Source organism: Pholcus phalangioides, unplaced genomic scaffold (assembly GCF_987345545.1).
Source record: "Pholcus phalangioides strain wild (caught in Gottingen) unplaced genomic scaffold, Ppha-v1.0 ptg000024l_1, whole genome shotgun sequence".
Classification (NCBI taxonomy): Eukaryota; Metazoa; Arthropoda; class Arachnida; order Araneae; family Pholcidae; genus Pholcus; species Pholcus phalangioides.
Window position 1 is genome coordinate 5,755,403 of NW_028301616.1, and position 24,161 is coordinate 5,779,563.

Genomic DNA, 24,161 nt, shown 5'->3' on the forward strand with positions numbered 1-24,161 from the left:
AATCGAATTCGGCTCTAAGCCATTTCTAATATAATGAAATAAATATACTCGATCACGATTTTATTATTAGTGTTTCTGATTTTTTTTTTAAATATTTTCTGAATTAATCAAAAATGTTATCTTTAAAAGATATAAACGAGCTGACCATATTTACATAAGAAAAATACGAGACATGACCAGTTTACGCCAAAAGTAAGCGAAGTCGTTACTGCAAATTGCAGTGAATGAAACAAAAACATGTAAATGAATATTTTTTTTGTATTGGAATTCGTAATTAAATTTCTGAGTTAGGATAATTTTAATCGTTGATTTGAACAATAAAATGTCAAGTTGGCTTCGTTGAAGCACCAGGACTGTTTCGGAAAATGCGAGGTATATGGTCATCGCTTATATGAGCGATGTTATATTCCATATTTGTGTGCTGCCGTCTATTGCATACTGAAGTAGTTACTGCTATGGTGTTTCCAACTCGAGTAGCTTTCACGTTTTACCTATAACTAGGAACTCTCTTCTGGGCAAATTCTCCTAGATCTTTCATCGCTATACGTATTTGACTATCAATTTACATACGTTCAGAAAGTGTGAGGATCGAACCACCCTCCTCTCGAGTGCTGCCACTGAGCTAGGGTTGGCAGTTTAGCATTTCATTTCCTAAGGAAAGAAAATGCCAGTCCTCTGTATGTTGATAGAGCACTCACCTGGTCCGCGACGGGTTGGTGGTTTGATTTCCCGCAGGACAAATGAATTCTCTCCAAACTTTACCAGTCTTAAATAAACAGCGGAGGGTGACATAGTTTTTCTCTACTTCATAAACTCAGCGCTGTCTTAAGGCATGGGCCCACCCAGGCACCTCAGGAAAAATCATTTGACCCCATGCTCTTGAGACGACCCTGCATAAACTAGCCAGGTTTCAGATGTTGACTGCAAAATATGTGGAAATAATGTAGGTTTGAAGTTTAAGGTGTTACTTTCATGTAAAAACTAAAATCCCTTCTTAAATTTAAAATACAGGACAAATGCCCTAGGAGAAATGGAATTGTTTGGACTGCACCACCAGTTCATAATGACCTGATAACAATTTGATCACAGCCCTATTCACAATTGAAGCTTCTTGGATTGGCGACATTGTGAATTCCACATCAGACTCAATTTCAATACACAGGGTGTCCAGAATTAAAGTTGTTGTCCAAGCTGACTATACAGACTTAACTTGCTGTAAGAAAATTGATGAACGTTTTTATAGAAGGATGAGAATAATCTTCAAGTCCCCTTTAAAGACCAAAACTCTGTGCAAAATCACATGCTTATTAAACTCAGCACTATTCCTTTTATGAAGAAATAATTGAAATGATTCCACTGGAAGTGTATTTAGATACCCTGCCATTTAAGCTGAACAGTTTGGTCCCATGTTTGCTATAAATTAACATTTACACAGTTAATTTATAGCAAACTTTACAAATAGCAAATTTATGTAAATTTGCAATAGCAAATTTACATAAAATTTTTCCTCAGCTATTTTTCTTATCCATTCATTAGTGTTTCTCCCCCAACCCCCATATTATTTTCCAGCTAACTAGAATTGAAATCAAAATCTCCAGCTTATGCTGAGCACCATAAGTCTAAAGCACTTCCAACAGTTCTTTCAGTAACCTTGCCAGTGGCAATCCAGAGTATCTCAGATTCTTAAAACCCTCTCAAATCAGCAATCCTGAGCCCATCTACTGTCAGCAAGCGAAGTCAGATTTTGTTCAAAGTCTGATAACGGAAAGTATTTTCCATTCTAGGTAGTATTGCATTACAGCATAAATCACAGAAAACAATTGTTTTTGTTACATTACTTTTTGTGTTGGTTTCCAATGCAGATCAGGAAAATTTTGAAAACCTCTTAAAGGGTTAATGCATTCCCCACAGTATAGCTGTATATTTATAGGCACCCTACATATACAACCAGGAGAATAAATATTAAGTGATACAGATATTAACATATAAATTTGGCAACTACATAATGATTCTTCTGAGGCATTGAACCACGAGTCAAAGGTCTGAATACCATTATAGGAAACAAGTAAAATATTTGATTACACACAAAGCAATGACTCAACAAGTTAGAAGAACCATTGTGTATTGTACAGGAACCGATTATGTGGTGGATAAATCGAATCAATAATTTTTATTTGTGTATTTTTACATAAATTCACAAGACATTAAATTCACACGTGGTCATCGAAAGCATGTCTCGCTTTGCGACACTTCACTTTCCATTGCATAGTACAGTATAATGAACCATTAAGTTTCAATCTCGCAGGATTGTAATTATTTGAAAGGGAGGAGCAAATAAGAAATAATTTTCCAGAATTCAATTTATAATAAATTTCCCTTTGATCGGGAATATCTTGCACAAAAACCTTCATATACGAAAATAGAATATATCAGATCAATCGTTCAGAGTGAATGTCATGTCAGGTGTTTGTGAGTACACATTTTCGAGTCTTATTTTTTTCTTAGACGAACAAGATTTATTTATACAATACACACTATGACATCTTGATTTATAGCTACATCTCCGTTTATTACAAAGCCATTCACACATAATTCAGTCCGTAATTCAATGGAAACCAAAAACAAAAGAAACAACCTCTGACTATTCATCAGAATAAGAAAATTAAAACTTTCTTTTGTTCATTTTAATTTTGTTTACGCATATTTAGACGATAAGGCGAACTATGAATTGCTCTGTGATGTTAAGAAAAAATCGTCTCAACAAGTTTGCTCCAACTTCCTCTAGAAGATTGGGGGTGAAAACAAAAACAAAATTCTGATATAAATTCAAATAGACCTCTCACACTCATCCACAAACGCTCTTGTTCCCGCAATGTTTCTGTTGAGTTAGTTTTCATTCCGACTGTAATTCACATAGCTCAGTAATGGCCTAGGAAGCGGTAGAGATTTGATTTTTTCTGCCATGAGCACCGAATAGTTTGGTTCATTTGAGGTTTCAGGCTTGTCTGTAGCACTCGTACTCGTTTTGTTCTCCTCCTGCTGCTGTTTCTCCTCCTTGTCAGAGTCAGAATTCCACTCACTCGGAATCCTTTTCCAAATGTAACCTAGAGTGGTGGTCTGTCTCAGTTTCAGTCTCGGGTAGGAAGCCACGCGCTTGCGACTTTTGACGATGCGTTGCTCTGAGCCGGAATGCTGCCGCTTGCGACGCGATCTCTTGACTGCTGATGCACTAATAGGTTTAGCTCTAATTATTTTGGTCTCGCGCAGTAGCTCTTTGGATTTGAATTCCTGGTCACCATAGAAAAATTCAGACTCACTACTCGCTGATTTTTCATCATCGGTATTCATGTCAGAATCAGAGATGCCACTATCATCCGCATTGGTGGCCGCAGTCTCCGTCTGTGACTCTGCTTCTTGGGTTTTCAACCCCTTCTCCGTCTTTGTCTCGACCTCTTTCTTTGACTCCATTTCAGACTTTTTATTAGCACCAACTTTCAGCTCGGCTTCGGTATCAGTTTTTGACTCACTATCTACATTCATGTCCACATCAGCTTTTGGCTCTGTCTTTTTGTTCACGTCCACGTCAGTCTTTGATTCAGATTTCAGTTCGGCCACAGCTTTTTTAGAATCACTTTTATATTCCCTCCAGTTGCTCGGGCCAGCTACAACTTCATCCACCAGGCTCGCTGGGCACCTCATGATACTCCTAAGGAAAGTGGTAGCTTCGGAAGGCACAGGCACTCGACGGGTGCTGATGGAATACTTGAAAGCTGAGCTACCCGAGTTATTATCTTCGTCGTCGTCATCGTCCGAGTTGTTTTGGCTGTTATCACTTCCGGATTCACTTTCATCCACTATAGGAATTACTATTCGTCTCACTGTCCTGCTACGATTCGTGATCTTATAAGGTAGCGTTTTCTTCTTTTTCAGGTTGGGATGCTCTGTATCGATGATCTGTCGTAGGACTGCTCTGACTTTAGACCTGCATATTTCTTTCAAGCAAGGAGGACTCATCTCAGCTGCAAATGAGAGTAAATAAAACCATGCTATCAATCTCATTTCACAGAGAGCATGTCCGACATTTCCAAATAAAGAATCTAGAACATTATAGTAGTTTAAAAACATAATGTGATAATTCAATGCACATTTAAATACATAAAAGTGAGCAGTTGCAAGTTTGAAGTACACATCTTCAAGGCGCCGTCCCTCCCCTTTCCAAGTTACACAAAATAAGTCAAGCAATTTTATGGAAACCATTCTATCCTTGAATCGAAGCAATATTTATTAAACATTTATTGCTGAGATGTAAACATTCATGTGATTATAAAAAATCTCTTAAATTGAATAAACCTTTTTAACAACACTTTTTAATTTGATCTGCCACTTTCACTTCTAAAATGGAAGACGGGTGGCAGCACGACTGTTACTACTATTTAACCATATATGAAATTTTTAAACATTTTTCTGGGGAATTTCTAAAGAACTTAGTGTGGTTTCTACTGGTAATGCCATCTGTCCTCCATATTTTAAAGTAAAAATGGTATAGACGCTCGAGTTTTTACGTTATGTAAGTACCACATTAAAGGTCCGCCTGCTTTTAAGACTGCTGAAACAATTTTGAAGGGATCAGAGAAACGTGTCCCACAAAGTAGAATATTTTGCATTGTTCCGCAATGAATTTTCTGCTGACTGGAGATGTTCTCCAGTAAAAATCACCTAAATAGTGTTTTCTACACTTTCCTTAAAATTATTCCAGATTGTTCGACAGTAGCACTGATTACAGTGCTTCTATGTGTCGAAAATAGATGACAGCATTTCATCAAGCATTACACAGAACTAAACCTCATGTTAACTTCACATTACACGCACACATTCCAACATGTACCAATTCATTAGATGTTCTGCAGAGGAATATCTCATTGATGCACCCCTGACCCAGCCTTTGGGCCATACAGGAAATTGTAGAAGAGACGTCGCCATCCCGCTCAGTACTCAATGAGACTGGCGGGCGAGATGGGAAATAAATCCCCCAATCGAGAGCCGGGTCTGATTCGAGGGGTGGTGCCAATCTTCTTAATGTCTGTCGTGTGGTTTTTAGCTATAGCTACAGAGCTAAAGCCGCTGACACCAGGGCTTAGTGCAGAAAGTGCACCAAGCTGAAGCTTCCCCCCACAGTATCAATCTAGAGAATCCAGCCTATCAACAGTAGGGTAAAACTAACCTGTCTCATGATGGTGTCTGCAGAGGAATATGGAAAGAACAGCATGAATGAGGGAAAGAAGCGTCCAATACTTTGTTTTCTTTCAAACTGAGCATACTACCTACCTAGTGAATTGTGCTGGAAGTGTGAGTACCTGACAGTCTGAGTATGCATCTAGTGTTTTCTGATTTTTTTAGTGCTGCCATCTATATTTCAGAAGTGAAGATTAATGATTGAATATTTATAACGTTTATATGCCTGTCGCTCTCTGCAGTGAAGCTTGCTTTTTAACTGAGAAATCGACTTGCATTCGCGCCTTGTAGTTGGCAACCACAGAAAACCAATTTCGGGCTGCTACTTTAGTTTATGCTGTTCTCTCTTAACTTTCCATAGATTTTGAGTTCAAATATCTCAGCGAATATTACACTTAGAAATGTGAAATTTTTTTTTGGCCTCAGGAAAGACAGGGCAACAACTTTCTAATTGGGAGTTAGAAGACAGGTTGAAAAAATAAAAAGTTAATTTTTCTGTTGCAACAACTTGCAATATCAATGACATATCTGAGTTTTACATGTTATTTGGATATTTTTTTTCCAATTGGAAGTCTGTCTCTAGGATAAACGGTTTGCCAGTAAAATGCAGCAAGGAAAATTAAAATCACCATGCATATATAACTGTTACTATATGTATCTCTTATGATGTTCGGTACTTCCTATACATCCCTTGAGATTGTCTTTCTGGCAACAAAACTGTGAATCTGGACACAACTGAAAAAAACTGACCCCAAAAACTGAGGAGAATTGAAACGAACCTCTCTGCCGATACAAAGTATAATTGCCTAAATACCAAGTGAAGATGAATTCGAGAAAGAAAACACATTGTTCTGTAGGCAATCAAACCAAAAAGAAGAAAATGACTGTTCTCTGTAGCTTAAAGGCAGAGCACTTGCAGGACTGTGAGAGATTGATGGTTTGATTCCCCACAGAGGAATGTGAATTTTTTTTTTCCGAAATTCCCCTTTGCTTGGTATTTTGGGCAATTGTACTTTGTAAGAACAGGAAGGTTCTTTATTAAACATCTTGCATTTATTTGTGTTCACTATAGGAAGTTCATTGCAGAAGCAGCTGCACATGTACATGGATAGTAGTCGCTACTATGTCCCGATTAGAACATTGTGAACAATACTACATTGCTAAAAGTCTGTTCTTTTTGGAGTTTAGAGATTTTCTTGAATTTCTAGAAAAATACTGGACAAATCGTTCTGAAATTTAGGTTGTGAACTCTATGCGCGTACTCATAATTTCCAGTAAAAATTTTGTCATGAAAGCATTTAGGGGGGCCGACAAAAAATTAAAATAAGAAAAAAAAGGTTTTTGATCAATCCTGTATGATAAATTGCAAATGACATGTGACTTTTGCAATACTTGTGTGCATTTTCGTGAGAATAGCACAAGAAGACAGAGTAGACACAAGAAAAGAATAGTCAAGAAGACAAATGTTTTCTATAAAAATTCCAATTTTCATTGCATATTTTTTGCTTAATAACATGCAGAGCTTTCAACTAATTTTTAAGAAATTTACACAAAATTTGGCAGTGCACATGCGACACTCTGTGTAGGTATTTTTAAAATGTGAGAATATATTCTTCAATGAGATAAAAATATTTTTAGTGAATGATTTTTAATTGGTCATGCGATTATTTTTTTTCATATTATTTTGTTTACTTTCTTCATTTTGATATCATGCACATGTGTATGATGTTCACATATCAGACGTCTTCACTCATTTGCATAAAGCTGTGGGCTTATTATTGAAATAATCAAAATACCAATTTGTGGAAAATTCTTTATCCAGGTACGCTCAGCCGAAAACTTAAATTACAGCTCATGGTATTGCATATATCTTTCTTGGGGTAAATCGAGAAGCTATCCATACTTAGAATAAGACAACCATAAGTATTCTTTATGGGCATTGTATAGTATTTTATCATGTGTATATATTGCTTATAATTTGTGTTAATTGCATTTTTAATTGGGTTGCTGTATTTTTGAAATATATGACAACCATATTTTTATGGGCATCTTTTTATCAGCCACCTCGTTGGGCATTTTGTCTGTTGTGGCGTTGTATTTTTGCAACATTCGACTGGAATTTTTAATACCATATATCTGGCAACCAAATTATAAAAAAGTAAAGTCGCTACTTTCCACGCAATGAGCAATTGAAAATCATTTACTAAAACTACTCATATCTCATCAAATAATGAATTGTCACATTCAGAAATTCCTACTAGAGTCTCGCATGTGTGGTGCCATTTTTTCTGCAAATTTCATAAAAATTTGTAGGAAACTTTGCATGTTATTAAGCAAAAAAATATGCAATGAAAATTGGAATTTGCTATAGAAAACATTTATATTTTTTTGAATATACATGCTATTCTGACGAAAATGCACAAAAATATTACACAAAGTTATTACAATATTTTGTCACAGTTATAAGTCACTTGCAGCTTTTTCTGATGCAGGGTTGATGAAAAACCTTTTTCTTCCCTCATTTAAGTTTATGTCGGTCCCCTAAATGCACTCGTGGCTACATTTTCATTGGAAATTATGAGTACATGACCAAAATTTCAGAACGATTTGCCCAGCATTTTTCTAGAAATACAAGAAAATGTCACAAAAAATGTTTTTGGAAATATAGTATAAGTACTGAAATATTTGTCAACAAAGGATACACCTTCTACATAGTCTTTCAGGCTTACAATGATAAAAAATGAGCGGCAAAACTTGTGTGTCAAAATAAGCAAAAAATACTTTCAACAGAAAAAAACATTAACTAAAGTCCTGATAACAATAATGGATTCTTTCCCATGCTATGATAGTGGTCTGTTCTGTACTTTGGAAAAGTGAAAACATACCTAATTGGTGACATTATCCATAATTTTCCAATAAGCAGCATCTACTGTATTAAGATTATGAAAAGTGCATCTGAGCCAGAGAGAGTAATATCGTTTATGAGATTTTCACTACAATATACTATAAAAAATATGAAGATTTCAAACTCACGAAGGTCGAGGAAACCAAGATTCTCTTTATCTTCCGGACAACTGAGCGGAGCAAACGACACTGACAGTACTTTGCACTCTGACCATGAACTTTCCCCGGTTCGAGTTATTTGCAGGAGCTAGGATGAATTTACATAGGACAAATGTTAAGATTTTTTTTTTCTAGCACTAGTACAACATTCTAAAACTAAAGAGCAAACGGGAGAAGAGAAAGGCTTACCATAGCGTAATTTTCATGAAATTAGTTTAAATTGTGACTCCCAGCAATTTACATTGGATATATTTGACAGAATTTTTTTTGTCACTTTCTATTTATATTCCTGTTTCCGACAAGTCGTTATTCTATTTAAAATTTCTTCTTTAATCAATTTTTTATGTGTTTGAACGAATTCTCACTTGTTAACAAAATTTCCTTGCCCCCAGCCTATTCTTCAAATTTTAAAATCCTTTAATTTAGCAGTATTGATTGCATATGATGCTTAAGAAAAGCTCCTATAACTTATTATAAGTGTAAAAGTAAAAATGACAACACTGACAACACATGTTTTGACTTGACTGTTTCAGTACTGAGTAAGTTTTTGAGGTCAAAAACCTAATCCTGTGATCTACCACACACATATTTTGAATAAACAGCTCTATTTCGCTTAGGAAATTGAACACAGGTAATTAGTAGTTTACATAAAATGGCAAACTTTGGATTTTCATCCAAGGTGTCCTAATTCCGTCGTCCTCCTTTACAGTTATTATCTACACATTTATTTTTATTGGAAACTTGATTAAAACAGTGTTAAGATAATTAATTTATGGAGATGGAAAACAAGTTTATACATTTTTACACATGAATTTTGAATAAGTTTATGAGCAAATATAAGTTGCATCTAGATTATTTAGTCATCCAAACAGAAATCACAAAGTTTTCGAGTTTTTTTTTGAAGATGAACACATTTCTTAATATATAAATTTTTTGAATAATTTTAGCTTTTTTTTTTCTTCAACAATAAGACATAGAACCTTTTAACACAGTATTAAAAAGGTTGACAAGGGATCATACATCAATCAAAATGAGTCTAAGTAGTTAGGGAAATATATATATCACAAGAAGAGTAAATTACAAGTGCCCTAAATCCATTATCAGGACGGATTTGAGATACTCAGAGGAGACAGATTTAGGAATTATGCTACAGCAAAAATTGTGACTGCTCCTGACTAAATGACTGCAGCTACATGACTATGACAATATTCAAGTAGTGATCTATATAATTATCAATCGCTACCTAATGATTAAACTTACCATACATATAAAGCATAAATATAACTGTTTAAAGTTGATTTTTCACTGTAACAAGTTATAGCAAAAATTGTTCTTGAAAAATTAAAGTGTAAATGAAGGGAGCAAAGCAAATGCATCACTGCAAGTAGTCAACTGAATGGTTCTGAAGAGTTTCCTGGCACTCTTGCCAGATAGCAGCTTTGTACATATGCAAATTATAGAGGGGGTGAATTTAGGGCAGGGGTTGGATTTAAGGCACTTTCCCTTACCTATGTTTGCCCAAGTTGAAAATAAACTGCCAAAATTTACAGAACATGTTGCGAGTGTCAAGCATAAATATCAAATGAAGTGCTGAAATAGGCAAAATGCCACGTCATATTTGCCTATCTTAACATCGTTAAACTTAAATCAATTTTTTTTCACCCTTGAATTTTGAACAAACTTCACTGCTGCTCATTTCATTAATCAGTAGGTGATCCTAAAAATTTTGGATATTTTGGTTGACAATTTATTTTTGATAATTTTTAGTCCAGTTTTTGTCAAATTTCTTGAAAATGACCCCATAATAGAAAAATCACAGAAGGCATAAAATATACACTATTTTATCATGAGTTTCCACAGACACCCTGAAATTTTGTGGATCTGATTGAATGTGGATCAAATTTTGTGGATCTTAATCAGTGACTGTATTTTTTTCTTCTGCTATGAACCAGAGAAGAGAGTTGTAAAATTTTTGGACCACAGATCAAATGCAGCCCTTGGGAGGGGGTGGAGGTGTGTGTTTCATCCTGCCCATAAAAGATGTTTGTAAAATGAAGTATCAACCAACAGAACATAAGTATATCATTTGTTGCCCGCAAGTGGTAACCATCTCGCATATCTGGCCTGTCGACTGAAAAAGTTGTACGGGGACCCTGGACTAGACCTTTTAATTCCCACGCACAGTGCTTTGATCACTGAATTGAATTATGAATTAACTCTGTTCTACTCTCTCAAACTGTGGCAATAATTTGGTAAAGGGGGGGGGGTGGATATTTGTTTCAAAATTACTGAGCATCAGCTCATTTTGCTAGTGTTGTATGCAGCTGGTTTCATAAAAATGAACATTCAAGAGTTGGGTTGTGACTGGAAACTATTCTCAGCTCTTCTGCAAGAATTCAAATCCAAACATTCCAAAACAATTGGTTGATGGCTTTTCTGAGGTTGTAGCAGCTGTGATCGCAGTAGAAGGTGGCTTCACTCATCATTAATTTCTTCTATATGGGTCGGTAATTTAACACTGAGGTGTCAGAACACTTATGTTCAGATAATGTAGAAGCTTTTTCTCAAACTGATGGGCTTTCTGACACTTTTAACACATTTGCATTGGGAAACTGAATTCTTGTTTTGCAACAAGTGTGCGCTTTGCTGATAAATTCATAGACAATGGAATTATACAAGGTGGATTTCACTTGATCTTCCAAACTAAAGGGAGTGATAGATGAGTCTATGTGGAGCATAAAACACCACAGAAATGTTTCAGTTCTGAGGGAAACCCAAATTTGTGAAGTTTCTGAAAGGCCTATACATAAACTAGACCTATATTTGGAAATAGCAGAACAATAGTAGTGACACCGTTTTCATCAGGATGTCTGGATTTAATGGCAAGCTACAAGCACTCAGAGATTGGCGAAGTGAAAAATTCAATTGTCACCAAAATATATTAACTGCTGATTCCACAAACACCCTTCTAACTATAATTGGCCAAATTTACCAGAAGTTTGTCCAATTCACCAGCTTTTGAAAGAACCTACCATAAATCATATCAGTATTATAATTCAGGAGAAATTTAGTCTTTTGTTTGCAATACATCACTGAAATTAAAGTGAAATTGGGTGTTTGCAGAAGGAGGAAGAGTTTGAAGGTTACATATTTTGGCAAAAATTTGATTTTGCACTTCACAGATCTTTCAGTGCCTGTAGCTTGTCATTAAATTCAGATATCCTGATGGGAAATGGTCCCCCTACCCCACTCTTAAAAAATATGTGCTGAGTTCCAGTGTAGGCTTTTTAAGATTTGACACATTTTCCTTCCATCCACCATACTTCTGAAACGATTGGAGATAGGACAGAGTTGCCAGGTTTTTTTATGTCACAGTATGTCAACTACAGCAGTGAATTTTTAAGCTTAAATTTGCATTTGAGATATTTTCATTTCATTAAAAAATACCATTTTTTACAAAAGTTTTAAATGAAACTGCATGATGCAAATGTATTAGTAACCAAAACACTTTATGGCTCTTAATGATATAGAGACATTGCATAAAATTTAAAGCAGACATTGCTTCAAAAATCTACTAAAAACCATGTGCACAATAGTTGGTCTATATTAATCTATATTACGTTGGTCTATATATTAGATCATGCACAGAAAAGTTCAATTAAACAAAAAAAAATACACCTCAAATTTCAAAAGGGTTGAGACAATTCGTTACAATGTGAAAGAATTATATACAATTGTTAAGAAATAATATTTTCTAGATGTCATGCCAAAAACAAATTATTGAAAAAAAAGTTATATGTCTGCTGTAGGAATCAAACCCAGGTGCACTTGCATAACAGGCAAGTGCACTAACCAATACACCAGACACACTCTTCTCATTTCCTTATAACAAGCATTATCAGCATGAAGCGCTGAGTGGAGAGGCTGCAGCCCTCAGCTATATTAACAATTTCCACCGCAGGTGGCGATAGTATTAAGAGATGTGTAAGAGTGTTAGACACATCTCTTAATATCCAAGTGTTATTATTTCAAACACTTGGGTAATTTTTTCAAGTTCAGGCAGAATTATGCACCATCACAATTACACCGGTACAAGCAGAAGAGTATCGATACCTAAACTTTTCTATGCCTTATTACTGAACGTAAAGCTACCAATTTACATGGAAGCCTTCAGATTTTTTAGCCTTAACAAAATCTCCTGGTCAGACACAGAATTCTTCAGGTTGTATCTCTATAGAAAAATTCTCAAATTGTGTTTTGCAGAAATTAGAAAATCCTTGCAATTTCAAAGTGACCGTTTTCTCTCAAGAAAAATACAAGAAATTGCCAATTATCACCAAATATGATACCACAACTGAAAATGTCTAATTATTGGTAAAATATCCAAAAAAATCAGCAATGGGCATAAATAAAGTGTATTGATAATCACAGTGGATTAAAATTAATTCCACGAAAAAAAAAAACAAAAAAAACATTCAACATGACAAATATGAGATGAATATTCGGTCATAATAATGAGCAGTGAAAAATAAAAAATTGATTTGGCTTTGTTGGAAATACTGGAAGGGGACAATTTTTGTTTTAAAAACTCAGGATGACCAAAATTACAGGGCAATATGAGAATTTTCCAGAAAAATAGGTCATATGGTCATCTCAAAAAAACCCCAAATGTTCCCTTTTATTTGTATGACATGTTTTCTTCGGCTGTCAGATATTCTGTCATGTGAAAAGCTACAGATTTTTTTTTGTGGTCTGAGGGCAATGCAAAATTAGGGAATTAATGTCAGTGCATCTACAAGCATTGAGAGGGGTCCTGAAAAAGTAAGAAAAAAATTATTTTGCACCATCTTTTTAGGGAAAATGTTAAGCTTAGCTCCTGAGAAATATTTGACTGGGACCACATTTTTTTTATGTCAAGCATTGCAGAAAGCATAGCCCATTCCGAGCAGCTGTTCAATCACGTTTAGGTAATAGCTGGAGGCAGTAAAGAAAATACGAGTTTCATACACTTAACTATAAGGTGGCAAGATAATAACACTAGTAATGACTACTGTCTCATAAGTAAAAGAGAGATTTTCATGCATTTTGACAAACAGTTGTCATTTGAGGAAAAATTTACTCATCTTACCTTGTTATTCAGAGGCATGACCAAAATCCCGCCAATTTTGATCAAACTCTTCATGTAAGTTTCATGTTCCTGCGGACATGCTGCACCACAATATACTCTGTCATAAAGTTGCATGTTGCAGCTGTCAAGTCTCAAGCAGTTTCCAACCGTGAACCTGGGTTCGCAAAACTCATAAGCATCAACCGCCTCAGACTGCAAGAGGAACTCTTCTAGTCGATGGTAGGCAAAGTCCACCACATCATTGCAGAGCTCTATTCCATGGTTAACACCATATCGTCCTTTGGAAAGCATAAAGGGGGTGAAAGGGAAAAATAGTTAATTTACGTTCGTGCACATCAGAAATGTTAAATATAATATGTGGCATTCATATTGATCACAACATGAAAATCAAAAATTTCAGAGTATCGCAGAGATAGATTTTGAAAACCAAGTTCTTCTGCTTTGCGTAACAGAAAGAAGGCATCAAATAGAAGTGTTTTTTTTTTCATACACAATATGTTCCCAATGTGCCACTAGTTCTGCATCAGATTGGTGTCAAATTATGAGGCACATTTTACAAGGATTGTTAATATAGATATATCAAACTTTCATTCATAAAAGTATTTGTATTCAATTTTTCTTTCAAAGTAGTCTGGACTATCACACACGTCTTCCAATGGTTCTGCCACTGCCGGAAGCAGTGCTGGAATGCCTCTTTTGAAATGATGCGTAGATGGTCTATCGCATTCTTCATGAAGTCTTCTCTGTACTGAAATTTGGTAATCTTCAGGATCATTTTCAACTTGGGGAAAAGCCTGATGTCACACTGAGCCATTTTGGGAGAGTAAGGGAGCCTGATGAAACACATGTGTTTTGTGTGTTTGGCAAGTGAACTGTACCAAATGTGAAGAATGGGTGGGTGCACTATCATGATGGAACTGCCCACTGCTTCAGTCATTTGTGTCTTGTTGGTGGTACTTCTTGGTGATGTGTGTGGTTGGGGTACATACTCATGATGAACCATGCCACTGGAATCAAAGAAGACGGTCAGCATGACTCTGACATTGCTGCAGATGCTGCCTTGTTTGTTCTTTTTTTTTGCCCCAGGGATGTTGGTTTCTAGATCATACCCATAAAGCCAGGGACTTGTAGTGTTAAGAAAGTTGGGTCACCGCTCACAGACTCTAGCATTACCGTGTGTGATCCCCAGACAGAGTTGCTTCTGCTTGATAGTTAGTATTTGGCACAAATTTTGCTGATATTCTCCTGAATCCCAAATCCTCAGTTGAAATGAATAAATCCAATGCCATAGCTGCCAACTTTTGAAAATGAAAATTCGGGAGATTTTCGCGCAAACCCGTATTTTATGCTAAAATCACTCACTAATAAATACAATAGGGATTTTTCCAAATAAAATAGGGATTTTCCAAACATAAAAGTTAAAGCGTAGGGAATAAAATCTCTACTCAAAAACTGAAGTCAAATTAAAATAGGGATTTTACACACATGGAAGTTAAACCCTTGGGAATAAAATTCCTACGCAAAAAACAAGTGAAATCGGAGGCCAAAACTTCAATGATGTAAAAATAAATATTGCGTTCAATCAGAAACGCTGTGAACGAACATTCTGCGCGAATGACCCCAAAATCATCGGAAGATGAAGAAAAACACCGTCAATTTTTGAAGAACACTGACTTTTTGTGACACTTGCTTGATGTTTTTTTTTTAATTTCACGAGTGATGATGGTAGTCTTTCCATGCCCGATGTTTATGTCCGTAACACAACTTGTACAAAAAGGAAAAGTCGGCGCTCTTCTGGAACGTTTGATGAAAGGAAATTCATCGGAATAAATATCTTTAAAATTGATTAAATATGTTTTTGCTTATCATTATTCATGCTTTGTTATAACGCACGTACGTAACTTCAACAAAAGAAATTTTGACCATATGCGCGTCACTATAATCTTCAATTATTATCCAGGACTATTGGCTGCTAAGCCATTTCCCTGCACGATAAGACAAACAACTTTCTTGTTACCATCAGAGGGTTTGTAAAACTTCTTTAAAAAGGGAATTTCCCCATTTACGACGTGTGACGTCATTTCGAAAGGGAAAAAAAAGAGGCTTCATGCCCCACAAGAAATTCCTTAGGGATTGTTTTCATAAGCGGGGATTTTTTTTAATGAAGTAGGGAATTTTTAGGGACAATTAGGGATTTTTGTGATTTTCGTAAAAATTCGGGAGATTTAAGAACTTTTCGGGAGATCGAGCGATGAAGCTAAAATTCGGGAGATTCCCGAAAAATTCGGGAGACTTGGCAGCTATGCAATGCTGATGCTCACCTCATCTGCAAGATTTCTGATCAAGATTCAATGATCCTGGCATTACCAGGATCCTCACTGGCAACCTCATTTCTGGCTGTTGAGGGCCTATATGAGAACTTGCCTCGCTCTCCACTGATGTGCGGCCAACTTTAAAGCAGTTGTACCACTCTTTTATTTGTATGGCACCTGTTACTTTATCCCCAAATGACTGCTGAATTTTACAGATAGTTTCCACTTAGGAATCACAAAGCTTTACACAAAATTTAATACAGTAGGTAGTTCAAGTTTTTCTGTCATTTTGCCAAAAACAAAAATTTGACAGCACTCACTTACACTTTATCACTCATCGGTGGCCTTCTGGTGACTGCCAGCTTCTGCAGGCAGGGGTCTGTTCATACTTTTTTATAGGGTTCCGTTTTTGTGAAAACTTTCCTTATTTTTATGAAAAGGATCATTAATTTTGTGAAAAATAAGTAATTTCATGGGAAGCAAATAATCTAGTCAATTTATCATAAAAAAAAAAATTAAATGCCAAATGTATGGTTTTGTTAATTTGTGAAGGGTTTATTTTTCAGATCCAGAATTTTGTGAAGAGTCTGGAAAATGAGCCCAAATATTTGCTGGACAAACCCTTCATGGGCATTCGGATTGCCTACATATGTGCATTACACTATGCATCTCTAGCTTCATTTGCTTACACACAAAAAAATTTTGATCAATGTTTTTGAAACAAACCTTGCATATAAATGAAACACTAATGATTTTCACGGAGCTGGAGGGAATTTCCTTATCATAGATGAAATATAATTCATGTACAGTCAGTGGCAAATTTACAGGGGGCCTTAGCATGCTATAGCCCAGGGTGGCAAGTTTGAGGAATGAGTGGTTGCAAAATTTGCATAGCCCCTGCCCCAGGTGATAAAATCATTGCTGAGTCTCTTCTTAGACAGTGAGGAACTAAGTCAGTGAATGACCAAACAAGTGACCTACAGACAATTTACACACATGTGAGTGGGCAAAAACGGGTGCAGGTATGTAAGTGACTTAAAGTGTGTGCAAGCATTTGAATGGCAAAAACAGTGACCTAGAGAGAAAGGGATCAGGTCGGTGAGTGACCTAGACAGTGTGGGAGCATAAGAGTGATCCAGAGAGACAGACCAGGTCAATGAGTGAAAAAAATTAGTGACCCAGAGAGTATGAGAGTTATCAAAAGAGTGAAAAAGTATGTGAGTGACCAAAAGAATATTCAAGCATGTGAGTGACAAAACGAGTGACTCAGAGACAGGGGCATATTTACAAAGGCGTAGGTTAAGCAGACTATGGCGGCAAATCTGAAGAATGAGTCATCAAAAAAATTAGACCAGCATGGGAAACTGGCGGCAAAATCATAAATGCACAGTGAAATGTACAGTGAAAACTTGCTACAACAATACAATACTAGATATAACGAAAAATCCCTTTACAAAGATAATTTTTCAAGTCTTGTTTTGAAATACCTATACATTAATATTAAACTGCGGCCTCTTGATATGAGAATTCTCCCCTCCTACAACAGTATTTTTTCTAGGTCTGCAGAGTATCGTTATATCAGACTAAAAAGTAATATTGCTATAGATGGAATTTTGAAATGCACACAATATGACATAGCTTGCACTAAGACAGATATAAATGAACCATGCACATACTGTAATAAATTATTTTTACTCACCTAGAATCAAGCCTGCCACAGTACTCAAATACCCACTTCCACTCCCGAGATTCAGGAACGACAGTCCACTCTTCAGCTTGAGAGCCTCCATAACCTCTGAATAGATACACGGCGCAGACAAATGCAGGTTTCCATGACGATAAGCAGAATCCCTATAAGCACTCGCTCTGTCTCCCTTAGAGTAATAATCACCACGATCTACTGCACGGAACACTTGCTGCAGGTGGGGGGATTTCAGGTAATCAGCTTCAATCAAGTTGTCAATGAGCTCGTCGTTGTTCCTTCCTGAACTGATTGATCCACCCATCGCTCTTAAGGTCAACGTGAAGGTGCTGGATACAATACAATGCAGAGATTGTAAGTGAGAAGTTCATCATGAATGCTTTCGAAACAGCAGATTTTCATCAATAAAACATATTAAAATGCATTTTCACATCATTTACATAAGATACTTGCATTTGCTTGCTCATAGCTGTAAATTTGGAGAATGGTTATTAGGGAAGTTCTAGCACAGATTCAAATTTCGTACAAAAATCATTTGATCATTTTTGTCGCATCACGGTCATTTTCTGCTCATGAGGACTAATTAGACCGGGACCTACAATTTATTGCCGAAATTAAAACGGCAGCCTGTTTTTATACTGATCGAGAGGTTGGTGCGCTATCCCTTCCATGTGGGACTCCCTGCAGTAGCAATCGCTTCCTGTGGCCATGTCACCATTTCTGTTGTACTGCTGTGTCAGGAAAGTTTCTGACAAGGACAAATCGGATATCAAACTGGTAACACCTCTAACCATCCTTTGGAATTTTAGGTGAGTATCTGATCGACCTGGGCTACCCCCGGTATAAAAATAAATATAAAAAGAGTTTTTTGAAAACAATAGGCTTGTAGGTGTTTTTCTTTTTGTGAAAACGCGACATCGTACAAGCCATTGCAGATTAGCGCCAATTCACGATACACCTGTTATAACTACTCTCAAATCAAATCTCCCCAACAAAAAAAATTGGCATCGGGCCTGAAATGGGACACATGTTCAAAGCAGATGCAAGTCAGCTCGCCGATTTGAGATGCTGGAAGGCCAAATTGGCAGTAGCTGTTTGAGGAATTTTGTCCTCCTGCCAAAAATGAAATATTTCTTGTGATTTGTTACGATGGCTAAAATTTACATTAGGCTCGTAATGTCATTTTTGGGGATGAAAAACAAAAGTGTATTTTTTCCTCCAAAAAAGTAGAGATTTTTCCCAATCTTGGTTGAAATTCAGGGGATAGGCCTATAGAGAATTCCTTGGGAGTCCAGGAGATGGAGTAAAAATTCAGGAGTCTCCCGAAAAATCTGGGAGGCTTGGCAGCTACGCTAAATTAATTACAGTAGAATGCTGCTAATTTTAACAAGTTGGGACAAATGGTTATAAGATCAGCAAGAAGTTTGCAGCACACACACACCGTCCTTTTACTTTTCTTCCTACCTTCAATGATTTTGATTATAGTTAAAGTTTGTCCTGAATTATATCTTTTCCCCTACAGTTAGCGATATCCCTTATTAAGGATTTATAAGTAGAGAAGTACTGACCATAGGTTGTGAAAAGCTGGCCTACATCATTTTTAAAAATGTAATGTAGTATTTTACCTTCAAGACACAAAATATGACACTAACGATACTGAAAATTGAACACTTTTACTGCAGTTGGAGACTTTAAATCACAAACTATACACATAGTGTACCTGATTGATCAAAGTATGATCAGTTGCTTACTCAGTGCAAAATAATGTTACTCATATTTGGCAGATATTAAAAATGTTCTAGAACTAGTAAAATATCATATTTTAGTGAAATTAGTCATCATCTGTATTAGGAAATGCACATAATGAAAAAAGCAACGGTAAAAAAAATCCCACTTGGTATGCAAGGGGAAACACAAAAAAGAACAATTGTAATAGCATGACGCCTGAGCAATGATATCCAGGGTAAAGAAAAAAGAGTGTATGATATAAGTTGCATGGTTCAATCGAGAAGAGTCAGAAATGTATTTGAAATGTTATACAGGGCACAGATCGCAAAACAAACAGTGATAAGGCATAATGACAAAAATAACAAAAAAATTTGCTGTTTTCTGGCTTCTATGCAGTAACTGCGCATAAAAAATTTGAGACACCAATATCAATCTTGATCCTTACAAAGGATCCAAAATCATCTTGATCTTTGCAAAGGAAATTTTGACTTTTGAATGGGTGCTCGGACCATGCCATAAATTACCGTAAGTGCTCGAGCACCCACAGCACAGCTAGCTCTAATGATACCACTGGTTACAAGAGTGTGAACTAAATAGATTTTTCAATGGAAACTGCTATTACAAACATCCCTATTAAACCCCCCCCCCCTTCCCCTTAATAGTTGCAGTTACTCTAATAATAATAATGAACTATAAATTTGTCTTTCCCATTCAATTTTTGGGTGGCCCTCTACTGGCACACATAGATTAAGTGCACATTTTTATTTTTTTGCAGAATTTTAAACAGTGTTCAGATATCATTTTCTAATAACAATGATGGATAAGAGTTTATATTATGTTAAAAAAATAATAATCCAATGCTGGGGTCTGTCCAGACCTTTTCCTGCTTTTGTGAAAATTTCCCTTATTTTCGTGAAAAGGATCATTAATTTTGTGAAAAATAAGTAATTTTGCGGGAAGGAAAATAATCTAGTGGATGAAATACTGTCTGAGGCTTTCATGGCCGGCGTTAAATGACTTGCAAACGGTTTCCGGGTTATTAGGCCATGGTCTAGGAGATTTTCTTCCTGACGTTTTGCCCACATCTGTGGCAGGCATCATCTGAGGTTAATTGGATGTAAGTCTCCGCGGCAACACATCACATCACAACACAACACATCCACACAAGCCAACCAATGCGGTTCTTCTGCGGCCGATCAAGTCTCAGAAATGCATATAGAGAACAAGTCGATGACAGTAGATGTACGAAGCCTTTCTCGCTTGCCGCGGAGACTTACGTCCAATTAACCTCAGATGATGCCTGCCACAGATGTGGGTGAAACGTCAGGAAGAAAATCTCCTAGACCATGGCCTAATAACCCGGAAACCGTTTGCAAGTCATAATCTAGTGGATCTACACAAAAGAAATTAAAATTCCAAATTTATGGTTTCATTAATTTTTATTTTGTGAGGGTCCATTTTTTAGATCTGAAATTTCATGGAGGGTCAAGAAAAAGACCCAAATTTTGGCTGGACAGACCCCCCCTGAAATTGATATTACTTCAAGTTTTAAATATAATGGATAAAATGTTCTTAAGTGGTTCACTACTGGTGCATTCACCTTACACCACTTGTTTTTGCACGATTTTTCAAAGGAATGTTTATGAGGCGCATGTGCAACCCAGCAATAATAGTCAGCATGCTTGCATGGTCCTCTTGCCTAATATGCAGTGATTTCCTGGCAATACTCTAGTAGAGCAGCCGCTGCTCTACTAGAGCTGACAATGGTCGATAAAGAATGGGTGGTGTACGGTATGAAATGAAAAAATGCTCTACTAGAGCAGTGAAATTTGAGTTAAAAGGACAAAGAAAGACTGTCGACCTGAAAAATCATGGGCAGGAGCACCAGAAATACATCCCACATAGGTCTAGAGATATTTCTCGAATCACTTCCTCCCCCGCCGCCATTGCTACCTGATCGAAGTAGTTCCCAAATCCAATATTTTTCAACCCAGTTATTTAAGTAGGTACCCTATGTATCGTTAATTGTCATTGTTACTTCCGGGAAGCTAATATATAAAAAAGTCCTCAGTATTGATGATTTTCTGATGAGAAGCAGCTCAAGTTTGTCGCCCTCACCCCTACTATGACTTCAAGACTCAGTTATAACTATGACTCAAAGCCTAAAATTGAAATTTGACTCTGAGATAAATCTTTGTAATTTGTTAATAGATGATCAACGGTATTTTAACCAAATGAGCAAAAAGTCCAAAGTACAAGAAATGCATCATAATGTCTATCATGAGCAACATGATATATTTTTGAAAGCATTTGTGTATCATCAATCGGATGAACATTGATCATATCGTGTTATCAACATGCACGTGTGTGGCCCATAAACTTTCATTATTGACCATAGAAAGGGGGAAAAGATTCCCCTTCCCTTAAAAACATATATTACAGACATAGGCAGGTAAGTTGACAATCGTTTCCCACTCACTATACGATTATACCCCTCATTTGAAGATTCCTATATCCACTTACAGTGAGGTCTGGCATGTGTCTCATTTATTACATTGCATCATTTGTGCTCCTCCTACTCATTTCACATAGATTCACTGTGGAGCAAGCAAAAATAAAGTAAAATACAGATAGCCCTAACCATGGCCTACAAATCTTAGCCGGGCCCCTATGAAGAGAGATCTTTTGTGTAGCCCAGGTCAGGATTTTCCATGCAGGGCCGCAACTAGATAGTTTGTCAACCGGGGCAAGCTCACATTTTGGCACCACTGTGTAATGCAATGGTTCAGTTAAATGATGAATTCAGCATCCCCTTCCCTCTAGCCCAGCGCACAGGATACGAAACCTGTCTGCTCTGCCCCCCCCCCCCCAGTTGTAGTGCTGTTTCGCAATTATTGATACACCCTGATCATGGATGGGGGTTATGACTAGAGGTGGATTTATGTTTTTGTCACCTGTGGACTGCACAAATTTTTCCGCCCTTCTCAAATTTAATCTAATTTTCTTGACTCCACTTATTCAGCAAATTTGTCACCCTAGGCTACAACAAGCTTGATCCCCCCCCCCCCATATGTTTAAGTCACTCCCACGCTCACTCTTTTGGTCATTCATATGCTTGCACATTATGGTGACTAACTCATATACTTGCATACTTTTTTGGTCACACACACATGTTTGCATACACTCTAGGTCACCATTTTGGGGTCATACACTCACTCTACTACTAGATCATTCTTTTGGTCAGCCCAATGCTCACTCATACACTCTGTAGGTTACTCACTGACCTAATTTCTTGCTTTCTATGTTGCTCGTTTGATCATTCCATTTGAGCATTTCCACAAGCAATATGTCACTGTTTTGCTCTCTCGTCAAGCACTTGCACACAATTTCGTTCACTTATACATTTGCAAACTCCCTTGGTCACCACTCACTGATGGGATTTAAGGTATGCAATGCAAATTTTACCCTTCTCCAGTTCTAATTTTCTTGGTCACTCATTCCTCAAATTTGCCACCCTGGGCCCCACCCCGTAAATACACCACTGGCTATGATCCCCAACAATTACAAACTAACCAAGCCTCAATCTGGGCCTGATTTTCTAACTAAGACAAATAGGGCAATTTCCCAAGGACCCCCATAGGCCTGAAGGTCTGGGGGGAGCCACAATCATGATGTCAGTAAATATATATATTAGATCATCTACTACATCACTGATATTGGAGAGTGGATTGCCCACCCCCATATCACGGCCCATTAGAGGGGGGGGGGGGGCATTCCAAACGAACACATTCAGTGGCCATCTTTGCCCATAGTCAAGACTTGGCCTCCCCCCCCCCCCCAAAGTCCAAATCAACATTATATTAACCCTGCGAAATAGATGAGTATTAGGTCCCAATGGAAATTTCCTAATTGGAGATTTAGGAGAAAAAAAACATTTCGCAATCTGACGCAACATGGCGGATCATGTTCAATCATTGACGAACAAGCACATCAAATAGACATGATAAAATACATGTTGAAACAAATGCATTAAATTGGATATCATTTCAGTAAATATAAAAGGAAAAGGATCCAAGTGTTAACCTATAGATTGGATTCCTAGGAGTCGACGCCAGGATCAGTTATATTAGGAACGTCTATCTCGGGTCGACGAACACTCCCGCACTAAGTAATTATTGAGAGCCAATGATTCATTTACCACTCGATAACGCCATTTTCCAATTCATATTCAATAACAATAACAATCGCGAGAAACAATAATAACAATTATTATTACGTCCCCGAACCCTCGAATAAACAAAACGTTTCCGACGCGAGCGAGGAATTCGACGACAGCTTGTTTTCGTTGCCAGCTGTTTTCTACAGAGGTTAATGCTGATCCCGATCCTAGACCGTAGAAAACACATGCGTGCAAAAAAAACAAAAACGACGGAGTGTGATTGGTCAATATTTATGACGTCATCAGTAGAGTTGATTCTGATAGCACCCCATTTCTATCCTGTTGCAACTCCAGCCGCTCTGCTGGATTTTTTGCGCGATTCTTAATAGTGAATGAATTTATAGTTTAAGTAAAAAGATGGTCGGTGCCCCCCCCCAGCGTCAAAAGTGGAGTGGGCAGATCTAATGTATATGTGTGTATATATGAATTGACATCATCATCATTGCCCCCCCCAGCAATAACGACCTTGCCCCCCCCCAGACTTCCAAGTCTATCACCGCCTATGAGTAAAAAACAACAAAAAGAATGATATTTTGCCCGGGACCCACCCCCCAGCATCAAAGGTGGTGTCGTTTGATTTAATGTATATGTGTATATATGAATTCACATCATCGTCCCCCCCCCCCAGACTTTAAGTCCATCTCCGCATATGGTCTCGGGGTAGGGGCGGCTTAAACGTGGGCGCAAGGGGTGCGGCAGGTTGTAAGGGGCGGCAGCGTTAAGACCCAAAAATTTAACATAGTAAAAATTCACTTGACATCACGCGCGTTTGAGTCA

At 37.1% G+C, this 24,161-nt stretch overlaps 1 protein-coding gene across 1 annotated transcript; it reads right to left on the reverse strand.

Moving 5' to 3' along the window:
• Positions 1 to 2,151: 2,151 nt before the first annotated feature.
• On the reverse strand, positions 2,152 to 23,531 carry LOC149068628 (uncharacterized). The gene is made up of 5 exons (XM_089251305.1): positions 23,249 to 23,531; positions 17,435 to 17,766; positions 13,424 to 13,701; positions 8,266 to 8,383; positions 2,152 to 4,019 (listed from the first exon to the last, which is right to left on the reverse strand). The coding sequence occupies exons 2-5, from the start codon at positions 17,739 to 17,741 to the stop codon at positions 2,887 to 2,889; spliced, it is 1,836 nt and encodes a 611-aa protein (XP_089107431.1). The 5' UTR covers positions 17,742 to 17,766; positions 23,249 to 23,531; the 3' UTR covers positions 2,152 to 2,886.
• Positions 23,532 to 24,161: the final 630 nt, after the last annotated feature.

What these genes read in the sequence shown, in the direction of transcription:
- LOC149068628 (XM_089251305.1), bottom strand. Translation starts at nt 17,741, where the DNA reads ATGGGTGGATCAATCAGTTCAGGAAGGAACAACGACGAGCTCATTGAC. An exon ending in TGTGGCAGGCTTGATTCTAG is followed by an intron (nt 13,702 to 17,434) that starts GTGAGTAAAAAT and finishes TGCTTTCCAAAG; the next exon opens with GACGATATGGTGTTAACCAT. An exon ending in TCATGCCTCTGAATAACAAG is followed by an intron (nt 8,384 to 13,423) that starts GTAAGATGAGTA and finishes AATTCATCCTAG; the next exon opens with CTCCTGCAAATAACTCGAAC.